The sequence below is a fragment of the Scyliorhinus torazame genome, chromosome 15 (genome assembly GCF_047496885.1).
Source record: "Scyliorhinus torazame isolate Kashiwa2021f chromosome 15, sScyTor2.1, whole genome shotgun sequence".
NCBI lineage: Eukaryota > Metazoa > Chordata > Chondrichthyes > Carcharhiniformes > Scyliorhinidae > Scyliorhinus > Scyliorhinus torazame.
In genome coordinates this window covers 10,767,222-10,789,343 of record NC_092721.1, presented here as the reverse complement: position 1 = coordinate 10,789,343, position 22,122 = coordinate 10,767,222, and the positions used below count along the sequence as shown (strand labels likewise).

Genomic DNA, 22,122 nt, shown 5'->3' with positions numbered 1-22,122 from the left:
ATGAATGAAATGTGTTGTAATTCATCCAGCGTGACATGAAAAAATTACAAAATTGATGCTTGAGTACCACCTACCCATGGCATTGCGCACTTTGTCTTTGCTGTATCGTCTGCCCAACTTCCCTCTCCCCTCATGGGCAGAAAGAAAAGATTTGAGAAAGAGCCAACTGTTTCCACATTTTCCTTTGTCGCCTGGTGGTACAGAACATGAACATTGCTGGGGAAAAAAGACATGCTGCCGAAGTTTTTTAACTTGCACTCATCAGGGCAAACGCAGGAAGGCTAAATTTCAAACTCTCCCAACCGTCAGCACCATTTCTCCTGTGTTACAAATTGCTGGTCTCTCTTTTCACAATATTGTTCTTTGTGTGCTTGCTGCGGACAAAAAGTAAAATCCACTTTCATTCATTTTGAGTTTCAAGGATCCAGTCGACACCTATCACATTACTCATTTAAGAACAGAATCACCGCAAAAGCTCTTAACATCACAGATTCCAGTATATTTATCAAAATACCCTAAAATATTCCCTACAAGCAGGACTATTCATATGATTGAATCAATGTTAAAATTTGCAAAGGTATGGGGAAAGAGCAGCGGACGAGAATTATTGAATAGCTCTTTGAAAGAGCCAGCACAGACACAATGGGCTGAATGGCCTCCTTCTGTGCTGTAAGATCCTGCACAGATTAACCTTTTTGACTGATTTATGGATACTAAACCAACTCCGATCATCTTGTCCCTTTGTATTGCTTCCAGCCATGGACAGTGCCTAGAACAAAGGTGAGCAAACTCCGAATCACAGAATTGTTATGGCGCAGTGGGAGGCCATTTGACCCATTGTGCGTACACCAGCTTTCCAGACACGCATCATGAATTAAGACAGAAAATGCTGGATGAACTGAGCATGTCTGGCAGTATCTGTGGCGAGAAACAGAGTTAATGTTTTGGATCTAAATGATCCTTCTACAGAACTGAAGAAAGATGGAAATGTACAGAATTATACAGTTGGAAAGGAGGGATTGGGGCAGAAAAGACGACCATGGATAGATCAGAGCAAAGACCAAGCCCAGAGGGAAATGGAAAGCAATGAAGGTAAACATGACAAAAGAGAAAAGCAGAAATCCAGTCACAGAGAAGAGCAGTACTTCAAAGAAGGCATTCCTGGAAGAGAAATGGCAGTGAGGAGAACACTAAAATAAATCTCTCTCTGATGAGTTTTTAAAAAGTACATTTCGAGTACCCAATTATTATTTTTTCCAATTAGGGGGCAATTTAGCTTGGCCAATCCACCTAACCTGCGCATCTTTGGATTGTGGGGGTGAAACCCACGCAGACACAGGGAGAATGTGTAAACTCCACATGGACAGTGACCCAGAGCCGGGATCGAACCCGGGTCCTCAACACCGTAGGCACAGTGCTAACCACTGCACCACCCCACTCTCTGATGAGTGATTACAAACTAGAGAGCTCTGCCTCTGAGGGCAGTGCCACGTTCATTGTGTCGTCCTGCCAAGATGTACCCATAATGTACCACAGGCAGCAAAGATGGGAATTATTGAGCTGGTGGCTGGAAGTTGGAGGCCATGAGGAGGGGTGTCATGTGAGAGGGTGGGGACCCTGAGAGGGGGAGAGCCTGGAAGGGGGGTCCTGTAGCGACCCCATATCACGATTTTGCACACTCCGGCAGGGTGTGGGGGCAATGGTGGGGGAGCTCTGTAGGGTTGTCTAGGGCGCCCCGATCTCTGAGGAACCGGCCTTGCTGGTGTCTTTAAGTCCCGGACATCTCCTTGACGGCAAGAATCTTCGCAAGCTACAGAAATGACCAAACGTGAGTGGATTGTGACCTGGATCACTCCGACCACCCGGCGGCAATCATCCCATGTTCCTCTGGGGACAACACTTAAACTGTTTGGGAGAATTGCGCCCAGTATATTTTCTGCGGTTAGCAATAGGCGATGCCAAACCATCACTGAGGAAACATCCTTTCATTTGCTCGCTCTGTTTTAGTGCCTGCATTTCTGCCATGTTTTTTCAAGGAAATTACTGAACTTCTAAACTTAGGGTGTTTTGAAGCAGGTGATATTTTCCCCACCCACTCTCTTTTTGTTAGACTGTCCCCTTCAGCACCAGATAGGTTTCTTGTAAAGCTTGGTCACTTTGTGTTGCATGACTAATCTCTTTACATCACTGGGCTATTGGAAGAACTTGTGTTACATGAGCGATGAGCAATATAAATGAAAGGATGATGCATAGATTGCATGTATTTTGGAAAATTCCAATTAATTTGTACTTTCTGCTTGTGTCCACTTCTTTTCTCCAATTACATGAGCTTCCTTAACTTTTATTGTTAATGTAACCTGAGCGCCCCTCTGTCTCCCACCCCTCCTCTAGCCTGAGTGTCCTTTCCTCCCTGTATCTTGGATCCAGCACCACCCTCATTCTCCTTCCTCTCTTTCTCACTCCTCTCTTCCTTGTTCCTCTCTTTCTTTCTCCTTTTTCCTCTTCCTGTTTCACTCTTTACTCTCTCTATCCTTCTCGCTCTCTCTCTCACATCTCCCCCTCTTGCTCCTCTCTTTCTTTTCTCTATGTCTTTTCTTCTTCCTCTCTTTCCCGTTCCTCTCATTCTCATTGCTCTTTCCAGATCCTCTTTCCAGCTCCTCGCACTCTCACTCCTTCCTGTTCCAGTCTTTCTCTTTTCCCTCTTTCTCGCTCCTCTCCCTTGTTTCCTCTTTCTCACTCCCTCTATCTCTCTTTTCTCACACATGCTTTGCCCTTTTATCCTTTAATTCTCCCACTCTTTCGCCCTCTCGCTTTCACTCTCCCCCTCTATAAGTACTCGGTGAGACAAGTTGGCAATTATTTATTTTCTTTCAAAATTTGCATGAGAAAACGTTTCAGTTATCGGGAGGTAGTTTTAAGTGGGACTGCACACTTGAAATATGCCGAAACCACATTTGCATTGTTGCTTTTGGGGTAAAAGGGTACAGGTCAGGAGTGACTCCTGAAACAGGCCCTGAGCTGGCCAACCAACCGTAGAGCTTTCCTGAGAACCTAGAAATTGTCCTGGCCACTTGTATCTCTCTGCATTCATCTGAACTGAAATAACTCCCTTGCCTCAACATTATGTAATACTTACCAGAAGATCAGCAACCAGTTGAAGTAATTTAATTTTTCAAGAGAAAAGAAGGAACTTGCAGTTCCACCTCAAGATGACCCAAAGCTCATTTCAGGTGGTGAAAGTACTGCCATTGTTGCAATATAGGATATGGAGCAACCATTGTACACACAGCAAGCTTCCATAAACTGCAATGTGACCATGACCAGATAACATGCATCTCATGATGTTGAGTGAGGGATACGTATTGGCCAGGGCACTGGGGAGAACTCCCCTCTTTTTCTTTGAAATTGTGACTGTGCATTCTTTAATGCCGACTTGTTAGGATTTAAGTTAAGTGTCTCATCTAAAAGAGAGGGTGCAGCACTCCCTCGATTCTGCATCTTGTACTCAAATCCCTGGCGTGAGATTTGAACCCATGACTTGAATACGAGACCAGAGTGTAACCCAGCGAGCCATTTTGAGATTAAATTAGGTGGTGTGAAATCGCCCGGCGCTATAAATGACCTGGAATGTTTGGTTCATGGGTTTACATGCGCTCAATTTCTTGACCTTGCTCTTCCTCCTGTTTCCTGCCACGATGAAAGCAGAAGTATAAAGAAAGAGGTTCAAGGTGGTGTGGGTTCGAACACTTTTTCACCTGCAAAACCTGTGTTGAAATCCGGCTGATGGAATCCGAGTCTCCTCTCAAATTGTTCAAAGAATCTCATGCGCAAAAAGTTGGAAGATGTTGCGCAGTTATTGTTCGATGTAGAATGTGCTGATTGAAAGGGCGATGGAAGCAGATTCGATAGTAACTTCCAAGAGGGAGCTGGATAATTACTTGAAGGGAGAAAAGGTTTACAGGGCCGTGGGGAAAAGACTGAGAAAAGTGACTCATTGGCTAGCTCATTTAAGGCACAGGCAGATGGTCTGACGGTCTTCCTGGGCTGCTTGATTGTCTGAAATTTGCACTGTTCTAGCTGCCTGGCAGGGCGGTAGAGGACAGTTGCCTCAGATCCTTTAAAAAGTACCTGCATGAGCACCTGGCACGTCATAACATTCAAGGTTATGGGCCAAGTGCTGGCCAATGGGATTAAGTCGGCGGGTCAGGTGTCTTTCATGCGTTGGTGCAGACTCGATGGGCCAAAGAGCCACTTCTGCACTGTATTTTCTGTGATTCTGTGTACGCGCAGAAAACAAAATCTTCCAAAGAAACATTCAACAGTGACAGGGTGGGTGATTGTCAATTTGGGTTTGACCGATAAGGTGACTGGGGTGTGGGGGGACGACGACAGTGGTTTGCGCAGGTGATAGAACGAGGGGCTGTTTAGCACAGGGCTAAATCGCTGGCTTGGAAATCAAGGCAGGCCAGCAGCACGGTTCAATTCCCGTAACAGCCTCCCCGAACAGGCGCCGGAATGTGGCGACTAGGGGCTTTTCACAGTAACTTCATTTGAAGCCTACTTGTGACAATAAGCGAATTTCATTTTTTCAGATAGCTGTGCATACACTGGGAGTAGACCTGGAACCTTATGGTCTCAGCTACGTGCTTTTTTTTCACCAAAAATGTCCTCTATGCATAACATTTGTGAAAAGTGCATTACAAAACATTTAGAACGTAAGAACTTGGAGCAGGAATAGGCCATCTGGCCCCTCAAGCCTGCCCCGCATTTCAATAAGATCATGGCTGATCTTTTTGTGGACTTAGCTCCACCATCCACTCACCATAAGCCTTAATTTCTTTAATGTTCAAAAATCTATCTACCTTTGCCTTAAAAACATGCAATTAGGTAGCCTCAACTGCTTCACTAGGCAGGGAATTCCACAGATTCACAACCCTTTGGTTGAAGAAGTCCCTCCTCAACTCAGTCCTAAATATGCTCTGCCTTATTTTGAGGCAATGCCCCTAGTTCTCGTTTCACCCGCTAGTGGAAACAACCTCCCTGCTTCTATCTGAACTATTCCCTTCATAATTGTCTATGTCTCTATCAGACCCCCCCCCCCCCCCCCCAGTCTTCTAAATTCCAATCAGCATAGTCCCAATCTACTCAGTCTCCCCTCATAAACCAATCCCCTCAACTCCGGAATCAACCAAGTGAGTCTCCTCTGCACCCCTCCAGTGCCAGTACCTCCTTTCTCAGGTAAGGAGACCAAAACTGTGCACAGTACTCCAGGTGTGGCCACGTCAGCACCCTGTACAGCTGCAACATAACCTCCCTGTTTTTAAACTCCATCCCTCTAGCAATGAAGGACAACATTCCATTTGCCTTCTTAATTACCTGCTGTGCCTGCAAACCAACGTTTTGCGATTCATGCAAAAGGACACCCAGGTCCCTCTGCACAACAGCATGCTGCAATTTTTTACCATTTAAATAATAGTCCATTTTGCTGTCATTCCGATCAAAATGTATGACCTCACATTTATCAACATTGTACTCCATCTGCCAGACCCTTGCCCACTCACTTAAACTATCTATATCCCTCTGCAGACTTTCAGTGTCCTCTGTACACTTGGCTCTGCCACTCATCTTAGTTCATCTGTGAACTTTGACACATTACACTTGGTTAACCAACTCCAAATCATCTATGTAAATTGTAAACCATTGCTGTCCCAACACTGATCCCTGAGACACACCACGAGCCACTGATCGCCAACCAGAAAAATATCCATTTATCCCCACTCTTTGCTTTCTGTTAGTTAACCAATCCTCTATCCACGCTGATACATTACCCGTAACGCCATGCACTCTTATCTAATACAACAGCCTTTTGTGCGGCACCTTTTCGAATGCCTTCTGGAAATCCATTTACACCACATCCATCTAACCCTGTTGTCCACCGCACTCATAATGTCCTCAAAGAATTCTAATAAATTAGTTAAACATGACTTTCGTGAACCCATGCTGCATCTGCCCAATGGGACAATTTCTATCCAGATGTCTCGCTATTTCTTCCTTGATGATAGATTCAAGCATTTTCCCCATTACAGAAGTTAAGCGAACCAGCCTGTAGTTACCCACCTTTTGACTACCTTCCTTTTTAAACAATGGTGTCACATTTGCTGTTTACCAATCTGCCGGAACCGCCCCAGATTCCAGCGCATTTTGGTAAATTACCACGAGCGCATTTGCTATTTCCTCCGCCATCTCTTTGAGTACCCTAGGATGCATTCCATCAGGGCCAGGAGACTTGTTTATCTTTAGCCCCATTAGCTTGCCCAACACTACCTCCTTAGTTAATGATTGTTTCTAGATCCTAAACTGCCATACCCTCCTTGCCATCAATTATTGGCCATTTCCTCATTTCCCATTATTAAATCCCCCTACTTATCCACTAAAGGACCAATGTTTACCTCAGCCACTCTTTTGCATTTTATATATTTGTAGAAACATTTGCTATCTGTTTTTATATTCTGCGCTAGTGTACTCTCATACTTTTCTTTATAGCTTTTTTCGTGACTTTTTGTTGACATTTAAAGATTTCCCAAGCCTCAAGTTTCCCACTTTGTCACTTTGTATGCATTTTTTTTCAATTTGATACCTGCCTTTATTTCCTTGGATATCCATGGTTGAATAGCCCTTTTTCTACAGTCCTTTGTCTTCACTGGTATAAAATTTTGCTGAGCACTGAAAAATCGCTTTAAAAGTCCTCTACTATTACTCAATTGTCCCACCATAAAGTCTTTGCTCCCAGTCTACCTTCGCCAACTCGTCCCTCGTCCCACTGTAGTCTCCTTTGTTTGAGCACAAGACACTGGTATTGGATTTCACCTCTCACCCTCCATCTGTATTTTAAATTCAACCATGTTGTGATCACCCCTTCCAAGAGGATCCCTAACTACGAGGCCATTAATTATTCCTGTTTCATTACACAGGACCATATCTAGGATAGCATGCTCCCTCGTAGGTTCCATTACATACAATTCAAGGATACTGTTGTGGATAGATTCTATGAACTCCTCCTCAAGACTGCCTTGACTGACCTGGTTTGACCAATCGACATGTAGATTAAAATCCCCCATGATAATTACTGTACCATTTTTACAAGCATCAGTTATTTCTTTGGTTATTGCCCGCCCAACCGTGATGTTATTATTTGGTGGTCTATAGACTACGCCTATCAGCGACCTTTTCTCCTTACTATTTCTAATTTCCACCCAAATGGATTCAACCTTTTTCTCCATAGAACCTATATCATCTCTCACTACCGCCCTGATGTCATCCTTAAATATCAGAGCTACACCACCTCCCTTACCTTCCCGTCTGTCCTTCCGAATAGTCTCATACCCTGGATATTTAACAGTCAGTCGTGACCAACCTGCATCATGTCTCTATATTGGCCAATAAATCATAACGCATTCCCGATCATTTGTGCCGTCAACTCATTTACCTTGTTTCGAATGCTACGAGCATTCAAGTAAAGTGCCCTTATGCTAGTTTTTATACCTTTTTGAATCGTAATAACTCCATTAATAACATTTCTTGGGTTCTTCCCTTTAACTTTTTTCATAAGTTTCCCTGTAGTTGAGCCCACCTCCCCAAGTGCTGCTCTGCTTCTCATTAACCATTATCCTTCCCGTAGTTTCACCCATCCCTTCCCCCCCACTTGCTAGTTTAAAGTCTATGTGACCACCCTCTTTACCCTTTCCACTAGTGCATCGATCCCAGATCGGTTCAGGTGAAGTCCGTCCCAAAGGTACAGATTCCTCCTGTCCCAATACTGATGCCAATGCCCCATGAAATGGAACCCCTCTCTCCCCGCGTTTTTTTAAATGAACTCTCTCCTCTCACCCCCTATTCAAAATGAACTCTCTCCTCTCTCCACGCTATTCAAAATGAACTCTCTCCTCTCTCTGCGCACTATTCAAAATAAACTCTCTCTCTCTCTCTGCTATTCAAAATGAACTCTCTCCCCGCTATTCACAATGAACTCTCTACTCTCTCCCCGCTATTCACAATGAACTCTCTCCTCTCTCCCCGCTATTCACAATGAACTCTCTCCTCTCTCCCCGCTATTCACAATGAACTCTCTCCTCTCTCCGCGCTATTCACAATGAACTCTCTCCTCTCTCCCCGCTATTCACAATGAACTCTCTCCTCTCTGCTTTCAAAATGAACTCTCTCCTCTCTCTCCACTATTCACAATGAACTCTCTCCTTTCTCCCCGCTATTCACAATGAACTCTCTCCTCTCTCCCCGCTATTCACAATGAACTCTCTCCTCTCTCTGCGCACTATTCAAAATAAACTCTCTCTCTCTCTCTGCTATTCAAAATGAACTCTCTCCCCGCTATTCACAATGAACTCTCTACTCTCTCCCCGCTATTCACAATGAACTCTCTCCTCTCTCCCCGCTATTCACAATGAACTCTCTCCTCTCTCCCCGCTATTCACAATGAACTCTCTCCTCTCTCCGCGCTATTCACAATGAACTCTCTCCTCTCTCCCCGCTATTCACAATGAACTCTCTCCTCTCTGCTTTCAAAATGAACTCTCTCCTCTCTCTCCACTATTCACAATGAACTCTCTCCTTTCTCCCCGCTATTCACAATGAACTCTCTCCTCTCTCCCCGCTATTCACAATGAACTCTCTCCTCTCTCCGCGCTATTCACAATGAACTCTCTCCGCGCTATTCACAATGAACTCTCTCCTCTCTCCCCGCTATTCACAATGAACTCTCTCCTCTCTCCCCGCTATTCACAATGAACTCTCTCCTCTCTCCCCGCTATTCACAATGAACTCTCTCCTCTCTCCCCGCTATTCACAATGAACTCTCTCCTCTCCCCACGCTATTCATAATGAGCTCTCTCCTCTCTCTCTCTCCGCGCTATTCATAATGAACTCTCTCCTCTCTCTCCGCGCTATTCAAAATGAACTCTCTCCTCTCTCTGCTATTCAAAATTAACTCTCCCCTCTCTCCGTACTTTTTGAAATGAACTCTCTTCTCTCTCCCCGCTATTCACAATGAACTCTCTCCTCTCGCCCCCCCCCATTCAAAATGAACTCTCTCCTCTCTCCCCGCTTTTCACAATGAACTCTCTCCTCGCTCCCTGCTATTCACAATGAACTCTCTTCTCTCTCCGCTATTCAAAATGAACTCTCTCCCCTCCGCGCTTTTTGAAATGAACTCGCTCCTCTCGTGTGAAAGGTAAAACAGCAGGGAAACTAACAACAAACAAAGAACAAAGAAATGTACAGCACAGGAACAGGCCCTTCGGCCCTCCAAGCCCGTGCCGACCATGCTGCCCGACTAAACTACAATCTTCTACACTTCCTGGGTCCGTATCCCTCTATTCCCATCCTATTCATGTATTTGTCAAGATGCCCCTTAAATGTCACTATCGTCCCTGCTTCCACCACCTCCTCCAGTAGCGAGGTCCAGGCACCCACTACCCTCTGTGTAAAAAACTTGCCTCGTACATCTACTCTAAACCTTGCCCATCGCACCTTAAACCTATGCCCCCTAGTAATTGACCCCTCTACCCTGGGGAAAAACCTGTGACTATCCACTCTGTCTATGCCCCTCATAATTTTGTAGACCTCTATCAGGTCGCCCCTCAACCTCCGTCGTTCCAGTGAGAACAAACCGAGTTGATTCAACCGCTCCTCATAGCTAATGCATCAAGAGGATGAACTGTAGATGTGGGGGGATGGGAAGGGGGAAGCAAAGAGGAGAAAGGTGAAGGAAAGGTTGATAAGATTGGGGGGCGGGGGGGAAATTAAATATCTATTAAGAAAGAAAGAAATGGTAAAGGACAGTTAAAATGAAATGAAAACAAATGGGTCGAGGTGGGGTAGAGCTGATCATCTGAAGTTGTTGAATTCGATGTTGAGACCGGAAGGCTGTAGCGTGCCTAACTGGAAAATGAGATGTTGTTCCTCCAGTTTGGGTTGAGCTTCACTGGAACATTGTAGCAGGCCAAGAACAGACATGTGGGCATGGGAGCAGGGTCTTGTGTTAAAATGGCAAGCAATGGGAAGGTCAGGGTCCTGAATGCGCACAGACCGAAGGCGCTCAGCAAAGCGATCACCCAGTCTGCGTTTGGTCTCTCCGATATAGAGGAGACCACATTGGGAGCAGCGAATGCAGTAGACCAAATTGGAAGAGATGCAAGTGAAATGCTGCTTAACCTGGAATGAGTGTTTTGGGCCTGGGATGTTAAGCATGGAAGAGGTAAAGGGGCAGGTGTTACACCTTCTGCGATTGCATGGGAAGGTGCCATGGGTGATGGGAGAGGTACTGGGTATGGTGGAGGAGTGGACTAGATTGTCTCGGAGGAAACGGTCTCTGCGGAATGCTGACAGAGGGAGTGAAGGGAAGATGTGTTTGGTGGTGGCATCACGCTGGAGTTGGCGAAAATGGCGGAGGATTATGCTTTGCAAACGGAGGCTGGTGGAATGAAATGTGAGAATGAAGGGGACTCGATCCTTGTTCTGGGAAGGAGTGGAGGGGCGAGGGTAGTGGCGCGGGAGATGGACCGCACACTGTTTACAAACACCAAATAATGATATAGAAAGTGTAGCACAGAATGGAGTCATTTGGCCCACCTGGTCCATGCCATTGTTTATACGCCACCCGAGCCTCGTCCCATCCCTTCATTTTACCCAACCAGCATATCCTTCCATTACTTTTCTCCCTCATTTGTTTCTCCAGCTTCCCCTTAATGTTATTCACCTCAACCAATCCCTCTGGTGTGAATTTTACTTTTACACCACTCGGCACCATTTGTCACTATCTCAATACTACTGGCTTTGCATTGACCAGTAAGTGAAAGCATCTTCTTCACGTCTGCCCTCTTAGATGCCTTTCATAATCTTAAAAACCTCTAATTGGTCGTAACCCACCTTATTTTCATTAAATCCGTGTCAACAGAAGCAACGTCAGACTAATTGTCTGAAGGATGTGGTGCGACTCGATCAACCAGATTACCACCTGTGCAGTGAAGGTGAAAATCTACCCCGTGCCTTCAGAAAGTTGTTCAATTTATATCGATACTTATCTGCCTCGGTTGGAAATATTAGGGGAAATGCTCGTGGGAAATTGTTTCAGTGTGCAGGATTTGACACACGTTTCCATGATGCTGTGATCTTCAGATATTTAGCATTGTGGTTAGTTTGCGGACTGGTAAACCCAGACGTCTAGAATATCCAGAGATGTGAGTTTAAATGTCACTCTGGGAGCTGGGAAATTGAAATTAAATTAAATAAATCTGGAATAAAATGCTCGCGTCACAAACAGTTACCATGAAACTGTTGGATTGTTGTGAAAACCCATCTGTTTCACCTTTAGGGAAGGAAATCTGGTGTCTATACCTGGGCTGGCCTACATGTAACTCCAGCCTTACAGGTAATGTGGTTGACTCAAAACTGCCCTTTGAAATGGCCTAGTAAACCATTCACTGGTACTGAAAAAGGTGGCTCACTTTCTCAAGGGCAATCAGGGATGGGTGGTAAATGCAGATCTTGGCGATGGTGACCACATCCCGTGAATTAGTGAAAAAGTAATAATATGGTTCTTCTTCTTCCTTCCTCTTAGTCTGGGTCCCATCTTTGCCCTGTTCGTGCCTTTCTACTTCTCCATTCCAAGTGTTCCAGTGACGCACATCCTGGGCAGGTTTTCCATAACAAACAAAACCTTGGTCTACGTTGTGGGTCTACAGGTATGTATACGATCATAACTAGCGTCTAGCGGATAGTCAGTGGCACATGCTGGTAAGGGAAGATGTGGTTTGAAATTGAAACTGATGTTCCTCAATATAAATTTTGTCAGTTTTTTAAAATAAGTTTAGAATACCCACTTCATTTTTTACAATTAAGGGGCAATTTAGCGTGGCGAATTCACCTACCCTGCACATCTTTGGGTTGTGGGGGTGAAACCCACGCAAACACGGGGAGAATGTGCAAACTCCACATAGACAGTGACCCAGAGCCGGGATCGAACCTGGGACCTCGGCGCCATGAGGCAGCAGGGCTAACCCACTGCGCCACCGTGCTGCCCTCTAAATCTCTTTAGTTAAAAAGATTGAACTGGTGCCTCCGCCAGTGAGATCCATATTATTATAATAATCTTTATGGCCACAAGTAGGCTTACATTAACACTGCAATGAAGTTACTGTGAAAAGCCCCTAGTCGCCACATTCCGGTGCCTGTTCGGGTACACAGAGGGAGAATTCAGAATGTTCAAATTACCTAACAGCACGTCTTTTGGGACTTGTGGGAGGAAACTGGAGCACCCGGAGGAAACCCACGCAGGCACAGGGAGAACGTGTTATGAGTAAGTCTCATAACAGTGTTGATGTGGATGCTTGTTGGTGGCAGAGAGACTCTTAATCCCTCATCTTTCTTGCCTGCCATTTTCTCTCCGTTCTTAGGCTTCCACACCACTCTCAGGCACTCAGAATTGGCCTTTATAGGACAAATTATTTGTGCATTTTCACATAGCCTGTAAAAGACGGTTTCACACAAAGAGACAAGGTGATTTTCAAAAGTGAAAATGCTGAAAACACAGAGCAGTGTAGGCAGCTTCCACGATGAGCTTACAGTGCACACCCTTCTTTACATCTGGAAAATGAGAAAATACAGTCATTTTGATACAATTACAGAAAATGATGATGTTTACTGAATAATAAAATTATTGGAACGATCCAGTAGATAGAAATATTGAAGAAACAGGTTCCCTACATAGTTCAGTTGAACGATTGATGAAATATTGAGAAATGTGTGTTGCTAAACACCCATCCTGTTTCTTAACCGTCTCTGATCACTGAAAGCTCTGTGGTGTTGCCCCACGCTTCATCAACACTGGTGTCACTGCTATGTGAAATCCAACCTCTCCGTCCTCCCCCAAGAAGAATCTTCACTTCTTTCTCTCGCTCTCTCTTCAACAACACCAAGTCTTTTATTTTATATTTGTCATTCCTTTCTTTACCTGCACTATTATACTTTGCACACTCCATAAACCTGAGCTCTTCCAAATTATCTGCTGGCCCGTGTCCTAACCTTCAGGCGCAGGCTCGATGGGCCGAACGGTCTCTTTCTGCACTGTCAATTCTATGTTTCTAACTCGCACCATGCCGCATTCCCTATCACCACTGAACCTGCTGACCAACAATGGGTAAGAGTGCAGAAGTTCATCTCTCCGCGCGTCCTCACCATGCCGTATCCCTGTGGCCTCCTCCATCCCCATGAAGGAGGCTAGTTACATGCCACAGGAAATCATCAAGTGGCAAGTATGGATTGGCCTGATCCCAAGAATTATAGTTGTAATAGCGCAGAAAGAAGCCTTTGACCCATCAGATCTCTGCCAGCTCTCTCTAGTGCTATCCGGCCAGTCCCACTCCCCCACTCTATCCCTGTATCTCTGCAAGTTTATTTCCCACAAGTGTCCATCCGTTTCCTATGGAAATCTTTGCTCATCTCTGTCGCCGCCACCCTCCTAGGCAGCGGGTTCCAGAACATTACCACTAGTTGCATAAAAATATGTTTTTCCTCATCCCTTATTTGTTTCCCAAAACCTTAAGTCGGTATCCCCTATTGCTTGTCCCATTAACTAATGGAAACAGCTTTTCCTTGTCTAATTTATCGAACCCTGTCATAATCTTGTACACCTCTATCAAATCATCCCCCCCCCCCCCCAAACCTCCTTTGCTCCAGGGAGAACAAGCCCAGCTTCTCCACCTTAACCTTGCAACTAAAATCCCCCATCTCTGGAGCCATTCTGGTAAATCTCCTCTGCACCTTCTCAAGGACATTCACATCCTTCCTAAAGCCTGGTGATCAGAACTGGTCACAATACTCGAGTTGTGGCCCAACCAGAGCTTTATAATGTTTCAGTGTAACACCATGCTTTTGTACTCAATGTTTCTATTTATGGATCCAAAGAGCCCTTCTGCTTTGCTGACCTGCTCTCTCTCAATATGTCCTCAAAGAGCGATGCACAGCGGCTTCCGGTGATATCATACGAGAGCAAATGGCACAAAAGATAGCTCCCAGCAGTGTCCCGATTTTTCGACCCTTTTTGTCTGGTATTCAGGGGATTTTTGTTGTTAAACCCAGCCTGTCAAGCCGTGCAAAGAATTGCTGGCGGAATTATGCCCAAAATGAGGGAGCCTGGTGAGGGAGTCGGAAGGAGGGAAGGTGGCGGATGCGGCCATGTCCATTAAGGTAGACACACTGACTGTGGTGATGCCGCAGAAGTTTGGGAAACAAATGGACAAGAAGTTTGGTTGGCAAGGCAAGGAGCTGAGGGAGTCCTTCAAAGCTACTATTGAGGAAGCATTGGGCCCAATGAAAGAACAGTTGGGAAAGACGTTGAAAGCTGTGTGGGAACAAGGCGAAACGCTGAAGGGTGTAGAGGAGGCCCTGTCGCACCATGAAGGGCGGCTCGCCTAGTTGGACACAGAGGTACTGCTCGTAGAAGGGAGGGACAAGTGCCTGAGAGAAAAGTGGAAGATGTGGAAAATAGGTTGAGGCGACAGAACCTCAGGATAGTGGAGTGGAGGGCCCAAGGCCATTGGAGTACTTTTCGGATATGTTCTTCAGCCTGGGTGGGGGTGGGGGGAGGGGAGGTGGGTGACGTGTTCCCCCTCCTGAGTTGGATAGGGCCCATTGGGCACTCCTGCAGAAACCACGTGCAAACGGGCCTCCACGGATGGTAATAATCTGTTTCCACTGTTTTCAGAGGAAGTAACGAGTCCTGAAGTGGGCCAAGAAGAATCACAGCATCAACTGGGAGGGAAACACAGTTTGAATTTACTAGGATATCGGGGCCAAGCTAGCCAAGAAGTGTCCGGCCTTTAACAAGGCGAAGACTGCGCTATATACGCAAGGAGTGCGGTTCGGGGTGGTGTACCCGGCAAGGCTGCGAGTCATGATGTATTCGAAAGATTATTACTTTGACACGCTGGAGCAGGCTTCATTAAGGAGAAAGGACTGGACTTCCGGTAGCGGCCATGACCTGCTAGGTCACGCGAAGGGCAGCTCCCGCCGGGACCGGTGTTTCAGGCCGCTAAAAGGAGCGGCGGCAGCAATTAACAGGAGGGACCGGCATGGGAACAGACGTGGGAGAGCCACCCCCCCCCCCCGTTGGTGCATGGAGAGGACCAGGAGCGGAGTCGGCAGACCCGCGAACCTGGGGAAGAAGGTCGAGAAGGTCCGGGAGGACAAAATGGCGGCCGGAGAGGATCGGGAGGTGTGGGCCCAGTGGGCCAGAGAACAGCAGGAGCGCCTTAAAAACTGCTTCATGGAGCTGAAAACGGAGGTGCTGGCCTCCATGGAGAGAATTGTGGTGACCCAGCAGGAGAAGGAGATCAAGGAGGTGAGGAGGAAGGTGGCGTAGAACGAGGACAAGATCCTAGGCCTGGCGGTGAAAGTGGAGGCGCACGAGGTGCTCCATAAGAGATGGCAGGAGAGGCTGAATGACCTTGAGTGCAGATCTCGGAGCCACAATCTGCGGATCCTGGGCCTTCCTGAAGGAGAGGAGGGGGCGGACGCGAGCACGTACGTGGCCACAATGTTGGAGACGCTGATGGGCGCGGGGGCTTTCCCGCAGCCCTTGGAGCTGGATGGGGCCAGGGGAGTTATATATTTTTGTTTTCTGTGGCCTTTTGGGTGTGGACCCTGTGCAGGAAGGGAGCGGAATGGGGAGAGGGGCTGCAATTTCTTGGTCCTGGTTAGACGAGGTTCAATGAGTCTAGCTTGTTTGTTAGGGGGGAGGGGGGGTTGGCAGATAGATAGCGAGAGGGGTGCAGTGCAGTCCAGAGAGCTAACAGAGACCAGGGAGTTTCTCTGTCCTGTCCTTTGGAGGAGGCTGGTAGCCATTCAAGGTGGGCCTGGGACCTAATGAGAATGAGATGGCTCATCACAGTGGAAGTGGCTGATTTAAGAGTAATGGGAGGTGAGAAACCCCTGGCAAGACTAGTTACCTGAAATATGCGGGGTCCGGGTGGACCCCTGTGAAAAGGGCAAGACCTTTCTCTCACCTAAAGAATCTAGGAGCCGATGTGTTTTTGCAGGAGACCCACCTGCGGGTGCGGGACCAGACCAGGCTTCGGAAGGGCTGGGTGAGCCCGAATTCCACTCGGGCTCTGATAGTAGTGCCAGAGGGGTGGCGTTCTTAATCAATACGAGGGTCTGTGTTCTAGCGGAAAGTGTGATTGCTAGTCAGGGTGTAAATATGTGATGGTCACAGGTATGCTGGAGGGTCGGTCGGTGGTTTTGGTAAACGTGTATGCCCCGAAGTGGGATGACCTTTATAGGGCGGCTGTTGGCTGCAATACCCAATCCAGATACTCAGCAACTGATCCTGAGGGGAGATTCAAATTGTTTCTTAGATCCGCGACTCAATCGATCTAAGCCAAAGTCATTGGCTCCTTCGGGGGTGGTGAAGGCGCAGTTGGTGTCTATGGAGGAGGCAGGGAGAGCGGACCCGTGGGGGTAAGGAGTTCTCCCCAGTACACAAGGTATACTCTAGGATAGATTACTTTGTGATGGGCAGGACTCTTCTTCCCGGATTGAGGAAGTTGGAATATTCGGCGATAGTTGCCTCAGACCATGCTCCAGATTTTGGAGATTTAGTGCTGGAGGCGGGCCCCGGACAGAGCACAAGATGGAGGATGGATGTGGGCCTTTTGGCGGAAGTGGGATTTTGCAGGCGGGCCAAAGATGAATGCGTGGAGTTCAATGGGAAACGAATGGTTCCGCCCTCTATTGTATGGGAGCCGTTGAAGGCGGTGATTAGAGGGGAGATTATATCGCGTAAGGCACACATAGACGAGGAGGTTAGGAAGGAACACCAGAAGTTAGTTGACGACATTTTGGAAGTGGACTGTAGATACTCGAGTGGCCCAACCCCGGATCTCTTGGCAAACAGGAAAAAGCTGCAAATGCAGTTTGACCTGCTGCCTACAGTTAGTGGGGTGCACTATTGCTGTGCCTGAAGCAAATACCTATGAATATGGGGAGAAAGACAGTCGTCTCTTGGCTCACCAGCTAAGGCAGCAGGCAATCTCTCGGGAGATTATTCAGATCATGTTCTTGGGAGGCAGGTTGGTTTCTGCCCCGGTAAAGTGAACCGGACATTTCGGACCTTTTAATGTGAGGCTTTGCAGGTCGGAGCTGCCAGAGGAAGAGTCAAGGATGACAGCATTCTTAGGGGGCTTGGAGCTCCCCAAGGTGGGGGAGGAAATGCGGGAAGGGCTGGAAGCACTGGCGGGTCTGGAGGAGGTCCGAACAGCGATAGGACAGATGCAAACAGGAAAGGCACCAAGGCCTGATGGGTTCCCGGTGGAATTTTACCAGAAATTCGTGGACCAGCTGCTTCCGTTACTGATCGGGATGTTTAATGATTTGTTGGCTCGGGGTTCCCTTCCTGCGATGCTTGGGCAGGCATCCATCTCCCTTCTCCTGAAAAAGGACAAGGATCCTGCGGAATGCGCCTGCTCAATGTGGTTTGTACCCTAGCGAGCGGGCCAGAGCTGGAGAAAATTGTGTCGTTGGATGCAGAAAAGGCATTTGATGGGATGGAGTGGAGGTACCTCTTTGCAGTTTTGCAGAAGTTTGGGTTGGGTCCCAGGTTTGTGTTGGTGCAGGTCTACTGTACAAGGCTCCTTTGGCCAGCATTTTAAACTTGGTCCAATATCAAGGCTGGCCCCCTGTTCGAGCCGGCGAGGTTGGATGCCACATGTGCAGTGTGAAAGGAACCTTCAGGTGCAAAATTTTGTGAGACAAAGGATCTTTTCGTGACCAGGGTCAGAGGAGGGTAGTACGTCCAGTATCTATGGGTGGATTCTGGCAGAAAACGCAGTCTCAGTGGAGGGGGTGAAAGCCAATTGGGAGGAGGAGCTGGGAGGATGAGGTGTGGAGTGAGGCCCTTCGCAAGGTCCTTGTGTGCGAGGCTGCGCTTGATCCAGCTTAAGATAGTGTTAAAGGCGCACCTGACTAGAGCTAGAATGAGTCGCTTTTTCTGCAGGGGTTGGGGCAGGTGCGAGCGCTATTCAAGGGGGCCTGCTAGCCACACGCACATGTTTTGGTCCTGTCCGAAACTGCTGGGTTTTGGGTCTCCTTTTTCAGCATCATGTCGGCGATTTTTTCCCCATGGCCGCCACACTACCAGAAGGATGTGGAGGCTTTAGAGAGGGTGCAGAAGAGATTTACCAGAATGTTGCCTGGTAGGAAGGGCATTAGCTATGAGGAACGGTTGAATAAACGCGGTTTGTTCTCACTGGAACAGCGGAGGTTGAGGAGCGACCTGATAGAGGTCTACAAAATTATGAGGGTCATAGACAGAGTGGATAGTCAGAGGCTTTTCCCCAGGGTAGAGGGGTCAATTACTAGGGGGCATAGGTTTAATCATAGAATTTACAGTGCAGAAGGAGACCATTCAGCCCATCGAGTCTGCACCGGCTCTTGGAAAGAGCACCCTACCCAAGGTCAACATCTCCACCCTATCCCCATAACCCAGCAACCCCACCCAACACTAAGGGCAATTTTGGACACTAAGGGCAATTTATCATGGACAGTCCACCTAACCTGCACATCTTTGGACTGTGGGAGGAAACCGGAGCACCCGGAGGAAACCCACGCACACACGGGGAGAACGTGCAGACTCCACACAGACAGTGACCCAAGCTGGAATCGAACCTGGGATCCTGGAGCTGTGAAGCAATTGTGCTATCCACAATGCTACCGTGCTGCCCTGGAGTTTTTAAGGTGAGAGGGGCAAGGTTTAGAGTAGATGTACGAGGCAAGTTGTTTACACAGAGGGTAGTGGGTGCCTGAAACTCGCTACCGGAGGAGGTGGTGGAAACAGGGACGATAGTGACATTTAAGGGGCATCTTGACAAATACATGAATAGGATGGGAATAGAGGGATACGGACCCAGGGAGTGTAGAAGATTGTAGTTTAGTCGGGCAGCAGGATCGGCACGGGCTTGGAGGGCCGAAGGGCCTGTTCCTGTGCTATACATTTCTTTGTTCTTTTTTCTTTGTTCTCTTTGTTCTTGGAAACCTGCCCCTTAGTAGCCTTTTTTGGGGTATCGGACTTGCCGGAGCTGCGGATGGTTGCTGGGGCCTGTGTTCTTGGCTTCGCCTCGCTGGTCGCTCAGAGACGAGTCCTTCTGGAGTGAAGGTTGGCAACGCTCCCCAGTGCCTTGGCTTGGCTTGGTGTCTTAATGGAGCTTTTACACCTGGAGAAGGTTAAATACACCGTGGAGGGGGTCAAGGGAAGGGTTCTCCAGAGATAGCGACTATCGTCTCCTTTCTTCTTTTTTGTTGATTGGAGGGGGGGGTTATATAATTTTGCTTGTTATCCTTTACTGATTCATGGTTGTTGTTTCTATTTTTGTACTTTATAAACTGAAAAAGGTTAATAAAAATATCTTTTTTTTTTTACAAGATCGATGCAGAGGCACACTCTGCACATTTTGTCCCTGCACACTCTTTAGAACTGTGCCATTTTGTCTGTATTGTTTCTCCGTATCCCTTCTGCCGAAATGCATCACCTCACACTGGCCTGCATTAAATTAAATTAAATGAAAAATGAAATGAAAATCGCTTATTGTCACAAGTAGGCTTCATGTGAAGTTACTGTGAAAAGCCCCTAGTCGCCACATTCCGGCGCCTGTTCGGGGAGGCTGGTACGGGAATTGAATGGAAATTTAATGCTGCTGGTCTGCCTTGGTCTGCTTTCAAAGCCAGCGATTTAGCCCTGTGCTAAATCCCATCTGCTACTCATATAAAAGCAAAATACCACAGATGCTGGAAATCTGCAATAAAAACAAAGTGCTGGAAACAGTCAGTCGGCCTGGCAGCATCTGTGGAGATAGAAACAGGGTTATGTTTTGAGTGGAATATGACCTCTCCAGAACTGAAGGGAAATAGAAATGTGCTGGGGGTGAAAGCAGGGAGGATGGGGAAGAACAAAATGGAAGGTCTGGGATAGGGTAGAGCCTGGAGAAATTAAACGATAAACAAAGGTGTCATGGAACAAAAGGCAAAGGAAGTGATAATGTTTGTGGCAAAGAAACAAATAATTTATCCAGAGTGGAGTTTTTTTTAATTCGTTCTTGGGATGTGGGCGTCGCTGGGCTGGGCCAGCATTTATTGCCCATGCCTAATTGCCCTTGAACTGAGTGGTTTGCTGGGGCATAGAACATAGAACAATACAGCGCAGTACAGGCCCTTCGGCCCATGATGTTGCACCGAAACAAAAGCCATCTAACCTACACTATGCCATTATCATCCATATGCTTATCCAATAAACTTTTAAATGCCCTCAATGTTGGCGAGTTCACTACTGTAGCAGGTAGGGCATTCCACGGCCTCACCACTCTTTGCTTAAAGAACCTACCTCTGTCCTATATCTATTACCCCTCAGTTTAATGCTATGTCCCCTCGTGCCAGCCATTTCCATCCGCGGGAGAAGGCTCTCACTGTCCACCCTATCTAACCCCCTGATCCTTTTGTATGCCACAATTAAGTCTCCTCTTAACCTTCTTCTCTCCAACGAAAACAACCTCAAGTCCATCAGCCTTTCCTCATAAGATTTTCCCTCCATACCAGGCAGCATCCTGGTAAATCTCCTCTGCACCCGCTCCAAAGCCTCCACGTCCTTCCTATAATGCGGTGACCAGAACTGTACACAATACTCCAAATGCAGCCGTACCAGAGTTTTGTACAGCTGCAACATGACCTCCTGACTCCGGAACTCAATCCCTCTACCAATAAAGGCCAACACTCCATAGGCCTTCTTCACAACCCTATCAACCTGGATGGCAACTTTCAGGGATCTATGTACATGGACACCTAGATCCCTCTGCTCATCCACACTTCCAAGAACTTTACCATTAGACAAATATTCCGCATTCCTGTTATTCCTTCCAAAGTGAATCACCTCACACTTCTCTTCATTAAACTCCATTTGCCACCTCTCAGCCCAGCTCTGCAGCTTATCTATGTCCCTCTGTAGCCTGCTACATCCTTCCACACTGTCGACAACACCACCGACTTTAGTGTCGTCTGCAAATTTACTCACCCACCCTTCTGCGCCTTCCTCTAGGTCATTGCTAAAAATGACAAACAGCAACGGCCTCAGAACAGATCCTTGTGGTACGCCACTGGTAACTGAACTCCATTCTGAACATTTCCCATCAACCACCACCCTCTGCCTTCTTTCAGCTAGCCAATTTCTGATCCACATCTCTAAATCACCCTCAATCCCCAGCCTCCGTATTTTCTGCAATAGCCTACCGTGGGGAACCTTATCAAACGCTTTACTGAAATCCATATACACCACATCAACTGCTCTACCCTCGTCTACCTGTTCAGTCACCTCAAAGAACTCGATAAGGTTTGTGAGGCATGACCTACCCTTCACAAAGCCATGCTGACTATCCCTGATCATATTATTCCTATCTAGATGATTATAAATCTTGTCTCTTATAATCCTCTCCAAGACTTTACCCACTACAGACGTGAGGCTCACCGGTCTATAGTTGCCGGGGTTGTCTCTGCTCCCCTTTTTGAACAAAGGGACCACATTTGCTATCCTCCAGTCCTCTGGCACTATTCCTGTAGCCAATGATGACATAAAAATCAAAGCCAAAGGTCCAGCAATCTCTTCCCTGGCCTCCCAGAGAATCCTAGGATAAATCCCATCAGGCCCCGGGGACTTATCTATTTTCAGCCTGTCCAGAATTGCCAACACCTCTTCCCTACGTACCTCAGTGCCATCTATTCTAATAGCCTGGGTCTCAGCATTCTCCTCCACAACATTATCTTTTTCCTGAGTGAATACTGACGAAAAATATTCATTTAGTATCTCGCCTATCTCTTCAGACTCCACACACAACTTCCCATCCCGGTCCTTGACTGGTCCTACTCTTACCCTAGTCATTCGCTTATTCCTGACATACCTATAGAAAGCTTTTGGGTTTTCCTTGATCCTACCTGCCAAATACTTCTCATGTCCCCTCCTTGCTCGTCTTAGCTCTCTCTTTAGATCCTTCCTCGCTACCTTGTAACTATCCA

The 22,122-nt window shown here is 47.1% G+C and overlaps 1 protein-coding gene across 5 annotated transcripts in view; it reads left to right on the top strand.

Moving 5' to 3' along the window:
• ubac2 (UBA domain containing 2) overlaps nt 1-22,122 on the top strand; it is a 353,572-nt gene that overhangs the window by 173,955 nt on the left and 157,495 nt on the right. For all 5 annotated transcript variants that reach the window (XM_072476077.1, XM_072476075.1, XM_072476073.1 and 2 more), the window contains one exon: nt 11,633-11,756. In XM_072476077.1, the coding sequence (XP_072332178.1) occupies nt 11,633-11,756 (124 nt within the window). The remainder of the gene's footprint in view (nt 1-11,632; nt 11,757-22,122) is intronic.